General features: G+C 42.8%; 1 protein-coding gene across 3 annotated transcripts in view; it reads right to left on the reverse strand.

Annotated features, from left to right (window-relative positions):
- Window positions 1-12848, reverse strand: part of NSMCE2 (NSE2/MMS21 homolog, SMC5-SMC6 complex SUMO ligase) — a 232239-nt gene that overhangs the window by 70866 nt on the left and 148525 nt on the right. The window contains exon 7 of one of the 3 annotated variants that reach the window (XM_015568644.1): window positions 11111-11122. The exons of the other annotated variants lie outside the window; for them this stretch is intronic. Coding sequence (XP_015424130.1) covers window positions 11118-11122 — 5 coding nt within the window. The 3' untranslated portion in view covers window positions 11111-11117. Of the gene's footprint in view, window positions 1-11110; window positions 11123-12848 lie in introns of those variants that run through there. 3 annotated transcript variants of the gene reach the window in all.

Here is a 12848-nt window from a genome sequence, read left to right on the forward strand (position 1 = left end):
CCGCTGCTGGATCCACCTTCTGCAATATACAAGGGGAAGAAAACATCCCGGCCATATCTCCTGCTCTATCTGCTCACTGCCTCGGGCTCCCATGTCTCTCTCAGCTCCCAGGTGCAATTGAACCACATCTATCAAAATATTTACCCCGAAAATAGCTTTGTAATAAGAGTGGAATGATCTTATTTGATGATCTCTTTTCAAAATACCTATGCATTTAACTGGCAATTCTTAACTTTTGGAGATAGATCACATGAACCCACTTATTGGAAAAAAACAAAAACACAAACCAAAATTCCCCTCATGGTAGTTCTAGTTGATATATTCTAATCACTCTACAAGCACACAATGGATTTAATTCGCTTTACATTTCCACCTGACTATGGTTCTGGCCCCCAGCTGAGTGTGCCTCAATTCCAATTCCGTCCTGGTTCTCATTTCTAGTTGAACTTGCTAGATGGTTAGCAGGGAGACAATATTAGGTATGAACCTTTAGTAGCGATGGCATACCAACATTACACACAGCAAGTGAAAGCTATGACGGTCTATTGCAATTTTTGAACAGGTTAAAGTGAATTATCAGCCCGGCTGGTGTGGCTCAGTGTTGAGCGTCGATCTATGAACCAGGAGGTCACAGATTCAGTTCCCAGTCAGGGAACATACCCAGGTTGCGGCTTGATCCCCAGGAAGGGGCGTGCAGGAGGCAGCTGTTCAATGATTTTCTCTCACCATTGATCTTTGTATCCTTCTCTCCCTTTCCCTTCTTCTCTGAAATCAATAAAAACATATTAAAAAAAATAAAGCAACTATCATCTTTTGGGGCTGCTAATTTTTATTCCAGAATGAAAAACAAAAGACCATCTAAAACAAAAGACAGTAACAAAACCCTTCTGACTGAAGCAAAAGCCTACCAAAAACCTACCTTGTTCTTCAATACTCATGGCTGAGGAGACACCTTCACCACACTGCCCAAAAGGCCACTGCATAGTCGACACCTAAAACAATGGCTCAGCACCCTGGGTCGTGCCCAATGTGAAGGGCAAATGGAAAGGTCAGTTCTGGTGAACCTGGCAACACAACAGTGTGAGCCTCCTAGGTCCCGGACAGGGCATCCCTCTGCTTCTGCCTGCCCTTCTGGCTTCCATGTCACCCCCAACTTCCTGCCCTCGGAAGGAAGGAAGCAGACAGGGTGGCAGGTAAACCTGAGTGGAGGCCAGGACTCAGAGCTGAGGAGGCCCTGAGGGGCCACAGGTTGAATGTGGCGCTCATGCTGCATAAGTGGGGGGAATTCCCTGAACTCTTTTCTTTTTATAAATTAAATTTTAAAAAGTAAGATACCTACATACCCATGCTCCCTTCCCTCCGGAACAACAAAGACCACCATCATTTCATTACAATCAATTAAAATCTAGCAAATGTTTCTTGAGTTTGTGCACTGCCTTGGGAACCCAGGCAATTTATTTTAAGATCTCAAGTATGTTTCTTTTTTCATAGAGCCCCTCCCCGACATCCTATCAAACATATTAAAAGTTGTATTCACAGCCCACGTTAAAAATAATTTTATGGCCACAACATTTTTGAAAAAATTCTGTATTTTTGTTTTTGAACTTATTTGGCTACCAGTTACTCATTTAATTTGTACTTTGCCATGATGTCTAGTAATCAATGCTAAATTTAACATTTAAGGGATATGACAAAATAGTTGGTTTTAGATATGTTTGCCTAACACTTATTTTTGATCCTGTACTTCTTTGTGTTTCAGAGTCAGTAATTTTTCTTTTGAGAGCAACATTTTTGAGGTTCTTGAAAAGTACAATATAACTTAGTCATTGGGCCCCTAGTGCCTGATGAACCCCACAGTGACCTTGGCTGTAATAGCTGGAGAGGCAGTTTGAGAAGGAGACGCCTTCCTGGGGAACTGGAGGAGAGATCCGGTGAGCAGAGCGGGAGGAACCCCAGGGGAGGGAGAGGATGGCTCATGGAACCCATGCCACAGAGACTCGGCTCAGCAGAACAGCAGACAGGATATCTGGCCCTTCGGCAACCATTCTGTGTATGTCAAACGGGGGCCACAGATGAAGGCAGCACTTTCCCTTCCCTCAAGGAACTCATAACCTGGTAAGGGAATGAGGACTGACTACAGATGTGAGACAGAGTGTGAAAACTGTTCTAAGAAAGACCTCCAGTACCATCAAACCATAGAGTGTCACCGAGCCACCAAATTATACACTATGGGGTGGGGGGTCACTCACACTGTCGTCTATGGGACCAGTGCGCCACAATCATGGCGGAAGGGATAATACAAGTCTTTCTAGAAGAGGTCGCATTTGAGCAAGAGGTCTGTTCTGCCATTTGCTAGCAGAGAAACCTCTCCGAGCTCCCGTTTGCTCATCTACAATAAGAATGACAACACTGACTTCACTGGGTTACTAGGAGACAAAGATGCATGTTCAGTACACTGCCTGTGCCAAGCCCACCTTCTTTCCATCCTTTTTTTTTTTTTAGAGAGCGAGTGGAAGGGTTGGGGAGAGACACAGAGAGAGAAACATCCATGTGAGAGAAACACATCGATTGGTTGTCTCCTGCACCTGCCTTGAACAGGGCCCGGGGATCAAGCTTGCAACCAAGGTACGTGCCCTTGACCAGAATGGAACCCGGGATCCTTCAGTCCACAGGCTGAAGCTCTATCCACTGAGGCCAACTGGCCAGGGCTTCCTTCCATCTTTGTTGGAATGTTCATTGAGCTTCCACCTTGAATCAGATACTCTACTGGGCACTGCATATACGATAAGGAGCAATACACACGGGTTTGCCTTCATGAAAGTTACAATGAACTGAGATGATTCTATTACTAATTATTCCACAGGCAGTGATAGGAGGAAGGTGGGCCAAGTAGAAGAATTAGTGTGAGCAAAAGCAAAGAGAACAGTCGTCCAGTTTTTCGGGAAAAGGGTTTTAGTCTCTGAGTAGTAATACTCAGAGAGAAGAGTGGGAAAAATGTGCAGCAAAGGCAAGTTAGAGGCTAGAACAGAGAGGCAAATAGGTTTTGTCTACTATCTCTGTTCTCATCACTGGGTAATGACTTTCGGGAAGGCTGCATTGAGAATGAACTCATGGTTGTTTGTCAGTGTCAGCCTTGGGCATTGGAGGGGCTGGGGGGTGAGGCGTGAGTAATGGATCGGGCATTCTTTGTCTAAATGAAATTGAGCAGCCTGCCTTTGTGAAAAGCTTGTCTGGAAGAACCTGTGTCATTTCTTTAGCAGAGACCTAGAGCATTGGAGTGGAACAGAGGAGCCAGGGAGACAGACCTCTGGCTGGCGGAAGCCCAGCAGCAGGCCAGAGATCAAAGGCGTAGAGGGTGGTGGCAACTGCGCTAATGAAGTGGCTTAGCCCAGACTCCATGTTGGGCTGAGTCACCAAAACGAAGCCAATGAATTGGAAAAAGTGAAAGAGGTTGGATTTCGGAGGCAGAGTCCTGTGTTCAAATTCCACCTCTTTTACTTACTAATTTCTTTTGCCACCTAATCTTTCTGAATCTAGTTTCTCTCAATAAAAAATATGGATGTTAATATTAACTTCACAGAGTTGTGGGAATGATTAAAAACAATGTACAGTACCTAGAATACAATAAATAGTCCTTCCCCTCCTGCTTTCCTGAAATAACTGAAGATCCACACGTAGATCATTTTGTAGGTCTAGAGAAAAGGAATATGAAATCGAAGGACTGCAAGGATAAACAGCCAGTGTGGCTGGGCCTGGCTGCAAAAGAGAAAATACAAATGATGAGAGTTCAGGAAGTCAGGGAATGGTGAGATGAGGATGGGTCATGGTTGGCTGGTGATCCACAGAAATGGTCTTATGTACTGGACACCAAGGGAAGACACAATGAGTGCTCTACTGGTGGAGTTCATAGCTCATGGAGGGAGTCATTTTCAACCCAAAGTTATAACGCATGATGAAAAGTGTGTCCCCAAACTAGGTACAGATGACATGGGACAGTTAGGGAACTGGGGACAGGGTGGAAGAGAAATTAGGGAAAGTTTCACAAAAGCTGCAATCAGAGTTGCATCAAATTACTTCCAGATGGAGCGAAAGCAAAGTTTCAAGACCAATCAAGAACAAATCAATTCTTATCATTAGAATTCTAACCCTCATCAGTGAAACTAATGATATATTCATCCTACATAGAAGCCCAATAAGTCAAAACAGTTTTTGTTTCTTTTTTCATGATTTCTGTTTTGAAATCTTGAACGCATGAAGCTTTCCTCTGCACTTAGGGCCTCCCATCTGCCCAACAGTGTGGGCTGAGCAGGGAGGGGGGCCCAGAGCACATATGCCTTTCTTAAACACAGCCTGAGAGGCCCTTGTCTCAAGAGCTCTGCAAGTCCTCTGAGAATGACATCATTGAGGTGAATCATCAGCAATACATTCCTCCTTGCAAAAGGACGGGTACCTGGGCACAGCATGAGTTATGCTGAACAGGGAAGGAGAGGCACCTGGTTGGGGGTGCTGCAGAAAACCTGGGACCTAACTGGCTCTAGCCCCATCATGAGACATGAAGACTATCAAGAAATGACCGCATTCATGAGATCACAGGATTCTAACACATAATACAGCAACCCAATTTCACAGGTACAGAACCTAAGTTATGGGGAGGGTACCAGCTGGCCCCCGTCTGAATGCTGAGCCAGAAATGAGGCAGGTTTAAGAAACTGACCTTCAATTTGCCCTTCATGGCTTAGCCCACTCGACTAAGCTGAAAGATACAATTCAGAGGATAAGCTGATGAATCACAATCATAGTGTGGTATAAAAAAAGAATTAAATAAAAACCAGTCGCAACCTCAAATATGTCCATAAACTGTCCGTTGGAAAGGTAGTTTTAAGATACACTTTCCAATTCTTTTGAACTAAAATCAAATTCAGGACGCTGTAGGAAGGCAGTTCAAACAAAAGCTAATTTTGTTTAATGAACTAACCAGGAAGGCATTGTGAAAGTATTGTGCAACTAAATGCTTAGCTAATTACTGTGAGATCAAATAACTGTTACCATAGTTACCGCACACTGTTTTCCATAATAACTTTTATCACTTCAATAAATCTTTGTGACGCAACAAATATAAAAAAGTTTACTGTAACATGACTATAATGTTTTGGAAGGCCCACACTGATGACTGCTCTACTGAAATTACCTTCCCATATTTGCCAGTGAATAAGGGGGTGACACTGTATCTAGGTGACTCAATTTCAAAATGTTTCACTGGCTTCTTTAAGAGGCCGTAATTCCTCACAAGTGGAATTTACCTGGTCCTGTCATTCAACTGAAAACAACAGCAAAACCCCCCAAAGGGCCCTTTCAGCATGACATCCTGTCTCTGAATGAGAATGAAAAGAACAGCAACAATAATTGTCAGTTCCATGCTGGGCACTTGACATACACCATCATCTGGTCCTTCCCACCAATTGGAGGATAAGGATCCTGCCAGTGTCATCCAGCTCCCTCCTGGGAGAGATTTCAACTCAGGTCTGACTAGCTCCCAAGTGGTTCTCTTGCTTTGCACATAGCCGTCTGAAAACTGCAAAAGAGACAATTTCTGTAAGTGTTCCCTTGCTGCTGGGTATAGTGTTATGCCACACAAGGTGCCTTGACACAAGGACTGACTGGTCTGGTAGCTGAAATGATGTCACAGCGCCACTGGAAGATGGTCTCTTTCCCCAGATAAACTGGAGTTGAGATCTGATATTACGATTCCTAGTCTCCTTCTCCCAATGCCCCCACATGCAGGGTCATCTTCACTCTCATTTGGCCACTTTCACTCTCCCCTGAACCCTGATTGGCCTTTTCTAGACCTAAATGCTGAGATTTTTGAATAAGCAAAATGGCAAACATGATCTGATAAGGTAAGACCACCCATCAACTTGTATGGGTGTGATAAGACAAACTGCAGATTCAAAAGCCAGATCTGTCACTGCGAAGCTGTGTGGCCTTGAGTAAATCACTGAACATCTCTGCATTCTCTCATCTGGGAAAACTCACAGGGATATTATGCAGATTAATTAGTTAATGTTGAGCTCTTTGAAGATACAAAGTGCTAAGTATAACAGCCATTATCAAGGTGAAACATACATATGATTACAGTTATTAAAAAGCAAGACCGAGCCCTAACCGGTTTGGCTCAGTGGATAGAGCGTCAGCCTGCGGACTCAAGGGTCCCAGGTTCGATTCTGGTCAAGGGCATATACCTCGGTTGCGGGCACATCCCCAGTAGGGAGTGTGCAGGAGGCAGCTGATCGATGTTTCTCTCTCATCGATGTTTCTAACTCTCTATCCCTCTCCCTTCCTCTCTGCTGTAGAAACCCAAGGGCTCCTACCTATGAAACCTGATTCATACCTATTCAGCACAGTTCCAAAGGTTTTAAGAGGCCAAAAGCCATTTCATCCTTGGTTTCAAAGATGAACAGGTAGGATTCCTGTCAGGGACTGAATCAGCCTTGCATGATGACTCAGCCACTATAACCTCTCTCATGTTTGAGATAGCCAAAAGCTGACACCTCTTGTTTTTGTCCCCCATGGCCTGGGCACTTAAGCCACAAACTTGTCCTTGACTCTATCTGTCTCTTACTCCCTCCCATTTCTTCTACTCGACCCATTACTGCTATATTCCAACTATCTTTCAAATTCAATTCCTCCTCTCTGAACCCATCTTAAATGAGACTCTCCTCACCACAATTACTACAATCCTATATAATAAAAGGCTAATATGCAAATTGACCAAATGGTGGAACAACATGTCGCTATGATGCGCACTGACCACCAGGGGACAGATGCTCAATGCAGGAGCTGCCTCCTGGTGGTCAGTGCACTTCCACAGGGGGAGTGCCGCTCAGCCAGAAGCCGGGCTCATGGCTGGTGAGCACAGCAGTGGTGGCGGGAGCCTCTCCCACCTCTGCAGAACTAAGAATGTACGACTGCCAGCTTAGGCCCGCTCCCCACGGGCCTAAGCTATCAGTCAGACATCTCCCAAGAGCTCCCGGACTGCAAGAGGGCGTAGGCCGGGCTGAAGGACAAAACCCCACAACGAGTGCACGAGTTTCGTGCACCCGGCCTCTAGTAGTCTTATAACTGTCTTCCTGCCTCTAGCTTTCCCTCCCCCTCAAATCTGTTTGTCAACCTACCCAGAATGGAACGTAATGCTGATCATGACTTGGTTCTGTTTGAAACAATTCAATGCACGCCACTGCTCTCAGGATAAAATTCAGGTTCTTTAGCAAGTGACATAACGATCTGCAGAAACTGTCTCCTGTATACTGTCTACAATTTCATGTTTTCCCCCTCTCTCATCATACTCTACTCACTCTCTTCTTATAGCTTCCTCAGCTTACTTCTTCTACAACAACTGCGCTCAAATTCCTATCACTTGTAAAGACACTAGTCTTGAAGAACCCTAGAGGCCGTGCCCAATTTTTACTTCAGCCTGGCAGAAAGTATGAATGTATTCAATAAGTGTTAAATGAATGAATGAATGAATGAATGAATGAATGAACAGAGGCTTCCGGAGGACATGTTAACCACTTATGTTAACTTACTTTGCTCCAGTCTCAGCTTGGTAAAGGCTCTCAGGAAATAAACTGGATAGACGTTTTTAACCTTAGAGATGATGACCGATCCAGTCTTGTTATTTAGACTCAAGGGAACCAAGTTACTCTTTGCAATACAGACCTCAACGATTCGAGTTTGCCTTTTACATTTTTAGATTTAGTCAGATTCCATGAACTATTGCCAAGAAGCACACACTCAAAGCATAAAACAAGAGTCTTAATTTTTGCAGGAAGCTGTGATCATGGAATGCACACATCTATGCCAACCTCTGCTGTAAAAATCTTCTCTTCCTTAAAGACATGATAGGATAGAAGATAAATTAACCACGCAGCGAGTGGAATACAGAGGCAGGTCACTGAAAAGTGGTATGGTTTTATTTGCTCCATAAGTGTAAGAGGAAAGGTGAAAGGCAACCAGCATTTTAATTCTTTGCTCTGAATGCCATTGGATACATAAAATCTAATCAGCCATATAACAAGCCAACTTCTCTTACTCAAAGTAAAAGAGCCAAATCCATATTAATCCATTTTGGGGAATGAGCAAAGACAAGCATGTACAAGAAGCTCATATTTTGTGGAAATAAAAAAGAATTATGGAACTTAAAAATACATTAAAATTAAGGCATGATCTCTCCCCCAATATCTGCCAATTCAAAAAGTCTTTGAAATTGATTTAAATGTCTACTGGTCATCCAGGAAAAACATCATTTATCAAGTTAATTTCATTTAAAGTTCACACAATGGTCATCCAATAGAGCCACCTATTTTAGCTTCCTACTTTTTGACATTCTTCCTCCTCCTGCATCTCAATTTTCATTCTCTAAGCACACAACGACTCCTTAGTTCTGATCTGCCGGCTCAGTGCTGCTGGCCACACCATTCTGAAATCACCTCCTCCTCTGGCCTCTGCACTTCTATGGGATCCGCACCTCTTCCATCTCGGACCATTCCTCCTAAGACCTTTCTTCCTCCTTCAAGCCAATGCACACATGTCCATCTCAGCCCTCTGTGTTGCTCCTGCTAAAACATCAACATTCTCCCTGGCTATGAAACTTCCAAATAATTCGTTTTTAACCATGACCTTTCTCCCAATGGCAGTCTGCATCCTCAACAGCCCAGGGTACATTTTAATTGCTCATCATACACCATGGCTTCCAAGAAAACCCGTGAACTTGAATAGACCATCTTTTCCTTCACCTCCCCGCTCCACAGTTCCTTTTGCTTTTAAAAATTATTTTTGCAATGGAGTGATCATTTTCTAGGGCACTCGTGATAAAAACCTGGGGTCCTTTTCTTGTAACCACCATATAAGTCCCACTAACAAGTGCCCATTTCCTCTCCCACAAATCACAGCCACCCCTTCCCTGCATTCCTAATTTAACCAATCAAAACACTGCTCAAAATACTTACTGTTTAACATGCAAACTAGTCCTCTCCGGCATCCCAGTTTCTTCTTTCCTTCATAATGTCACCATATTAAATTTTTTGAATATATAAACTTTTTTGAGTATGAACTTTTTTAAAGTATAAACTTTAGGTTTTTTGTATTAAAAAAATATTAGTATGATCAGGCCCTCCCCCACTCAAAAGACTTCTCTAGTTTAATGTCACCTATAACAGCGGTCGCCAACTGGTGATCCATGAGGTCTGAAAGGTTAGCAACCACTGATCTATAAGATAAATTATCCATTTCTTTACCTGCATTCAACTCCCTCAGCAGTTTAGTCCTGACCTTCCAGTCTCACTTCTCATAAACTCCCATAAAAATATGATATGAATAAAAGCCCCTCTATATCATTGCACTCACTTAAGTAAAGCAATAAAAGAACATGCTTAGAAAAGGGACCCTTTTCCACTCTGCCCTTGAACCAAATGTTCAATGCCTTTATTATAAACCAGTGTTTTACCCTATGATACTTCCAGGGACGTAGTAACTCCTAACGTTTCTCCTTGTCCTTCTTAAGAAACACTGGAGTGTTTTTCAAGATCTGTCTCCTTGTCCTCAACTCCCTTTTCCTAAGACTTACTTGCAAAGAAAAACCGAAGCCTACTACTGCTTTCTTTTATTTTACCTCCTATTTCTAATCTCAAGCTCCCAGTGCTTTTTGTTGTTGCTGTTCGTTCTGAAATTCTTAAGGATTCCTGTAAAATATCCAGAAGATCAATGTAAGGAAAGTGATCAGCGGAACAGTTTTCTGTTCTTCCCAACTACATAGCAGGAACAAGTGATACGCACTTTAGAAAAATAAATCTTCACAGCAAAGAACCATTAACACCTCCATGTAGTCCTACCCACTCTCCTCCCATAGGAGGTGAGCATGGATGGTGGTATTTGCCCTGGTTTCCACAGACTAGTTTTGTGTGTGTGTGTGTGTGTGTGTGTGTGTGTGTGTGTTTTGAATTTTTCTTTTTTTTTAATTGTCTAAAGTTTTACATACGTCTTCTTTTTTCCCAATTGACCCCCTCGCCCCGCAGCCCCCAGCTATTCCCTCCTCGGGGCAAGCCCCCACCGTCCCAGTGTCTGTGTCCATTGGTTATGCTAATATGCATGCATATAAGTCCTTTGGTTGCTCGCTAACCACCCCCCCTCCCCTACCATTTGTCTCTGGATCTATTCTTGTTCATCCCACGGACTATTTTTAATATTCAGAAAACTTCACTCATGAGGAAAATCTGTAGGAATCTTGACTTTATAAGACATGCTGCTGATTTTTTTTAAAAAGCTATATACTGCCAGATTAAAAAATAAAAAGGTCTGCTGCTGAATCCCTAGTCGCTACTCTAATCACTATTTCATTCTACAATTTGATGGTGCTTGAAAAACAGACCTCCTCTGCCCCAGCTCATGAATAGTTAGCTGTATTCATTTGTTCTTAATTTGAGTTACAGAATTTAGTCTGAAGCAAGGCAATACTTTTGTGGTGTGCCCTTGAGATAAGATCCGTACAGAAATGCAACCTGGGTATGTGCCCTGACCGGGAACCAAACCAGCGATCTTTCAGTGCACGGATGGTGCTCAACCAACTAAGCCACACTGGCCAAGGAGAAGTCTAGGCTTCTTGAAGATGGATGTCATCTCAGACATTGTCCTCTCTCCACTTAGTCTGGCCACTTAATATTTGTTGATTTAATGCAGTAGATGAAGTATTGCCAGCTGCAGCTATCATCCCCCCAGCTGCCTCATTACGAAGTCTCTGCCCCGTGGACAGGAAGTAGGGCAATTGCACATGTGAAAGAACCATCGTAAACATACAGAAATGTTCTCAACCTCCACCCTTTTCACAGAGGCAATGAAATGGTCAAAACCACTTATCAGTCACAAGATCACTACTTGTCTTTGTAATGCTATTTTTCAAAGCTCTTTCAAAATCAGTATTTCATCTGATTCTTTCATCAACGTTCTTAGTAAATCGGGTGAGCAATACCACTTCAGAGATGAGGAAATGGACACAGAATGGGTCTCACCTAAAGCTACACAGCTTACTGGAGAGTGCAGGAAAACAACTGCACCCCCCGCAATGCTCAGCCTGTGACACCAGACTGTGGAACTGTGGGCATCGGGTTCCCAAGTCTCAAAGCTCCTGGCACAGGACTGGCACACAGTAAGCTCCTGCCGTCTTATTCATCTCTGTTCCCCCAGTGTCTGGAGCAATATTTGGTGAATGGATGGATGAACAATGAATGGGTGAATAATAATGAATGGATGGATGAAGGAGTGGCAGAACTAAGAGAAGCTTTGACTCATACTTCAGCTTTATAGATAGCAGCTTTCAGAAAGTTACATAAAACTAATTTCATAAATGCTTTGCAAAAGCTTCCACATTGCTTTTTTTACTTCCTTGCCTGATTAGCTGCAAACCAGAGTAGATGTTTTTCCCTGACCCATTTTCAGAGTTAATCTTTAAATCCCTTGGTTACAAAATCATAAGGATTAAATATTTGTTCTGTGAAAATGTATAATGGTTCAGGGAAGAACAAATGTAAAAGTGTAAGTATATGGATTCAATTCCCAGAATTCAAGATATTAATAAAAGAGTTATATTAAAATGCCTTAAGTGGGATGAATCTCCAATGAGAGTTTAGTTGCCAAAATTTCAAAAGCTACTGAAGTCATAAACCCAATTCCATGAGAATAGCAAAGGAGCCAAAATGAAAAAAACCAACAAGATGCCTCTATAAATCACAAAGGCTCGATGATACTGGATTGAGACTAACAGCCTTTCTGATAGAAAATAAGAAGTCTTGCATTTCCAACCTTGTGAACTCATCACTTTCCATTCTCTCCCTTGGTTGATGCAACTGGGGTACAGCTTGCATAAGCTTGCCCCGCACAGTATCCAACACAATAGTGACTGTCAATAACGTTAAACAACAAATCTGGATGATTCCACACAAAAAGCAGCAGGTAAGGACATGATTCTGTGGTGACTATGGCGTATTCTGGTTGACTCACAAAACAGCGATTTTTCTCTCCTGCACTGAAAGGTAAGTGTCAGGGCTTTTTAGCAAGAGCCACTGAACATTGTCCTCTGCAGGCTTCGCTCAACACATCATGCTCCTTGGTCCATGTGAAATAAGCATTTATCTGTAGGAAAATATAGCCAGGTTTTGCCATAAATCTGTGCTGTAGGGTGCACTGGGAATGAAAGAATCATGCCATGACAGAACATGAAGGCCCTCACCTAGATCCAAAGCCTCACTTTAGAGAGGATACTCCAGCCCAGACAGAGTGTGTGAATTGTCCTTGGGTCAACATCCACTGAGAGAGGGAGCCAGCAGGACTAGAATCGAAATCTGCTGGGAAAACAATCAGATCTGGCGAAGATGCACAAAAGTACAGTCGTGTATATGAGTATATACCGTATTTGCCGGCGTATAAGACGACTGGGCGTATAAGACGACCCCCTAACATTTCCACTCAAAATACAGAGTTTGTTATATACTCGCCGTATAAGACTACCCCCTCTTCCGCACACCTTCCACACACCAAATAAAAGGTAAAACAATATCAGATTTGATTTTAACATTTTAATTTATATTCAAATGCTTATGACATGCAGGAAAACTGTCACAAGGCTGTATGTAATCAAACATATACATAAAACAGTGCAAGTTTATTACCGGTAAACATACCGGTAATTCACTAAAGAAAACACACTCTATAGACTGGTACCGTAGATGCTTCTCAGGAACACAGGCAAGCAGCCCACAACCTAGAGGGACTGTCAATGATAGAAGTAAGATAACAAATAG

This window comes from Myotis davidii, unplaced genomic scaffold (genome assembly GCF_000327345.1).
Source record: "Myotis davidii unplaced genomic scaffold, ASM32734v1 scaffold765, whole genome shotgun sequence".
NCBI classification, from domain to species: Eukaryota; Metazoa; Chordata; class Mammalia; order Chiroptera; family Vespertilionidae; genus Myotis; species Myotis davidii.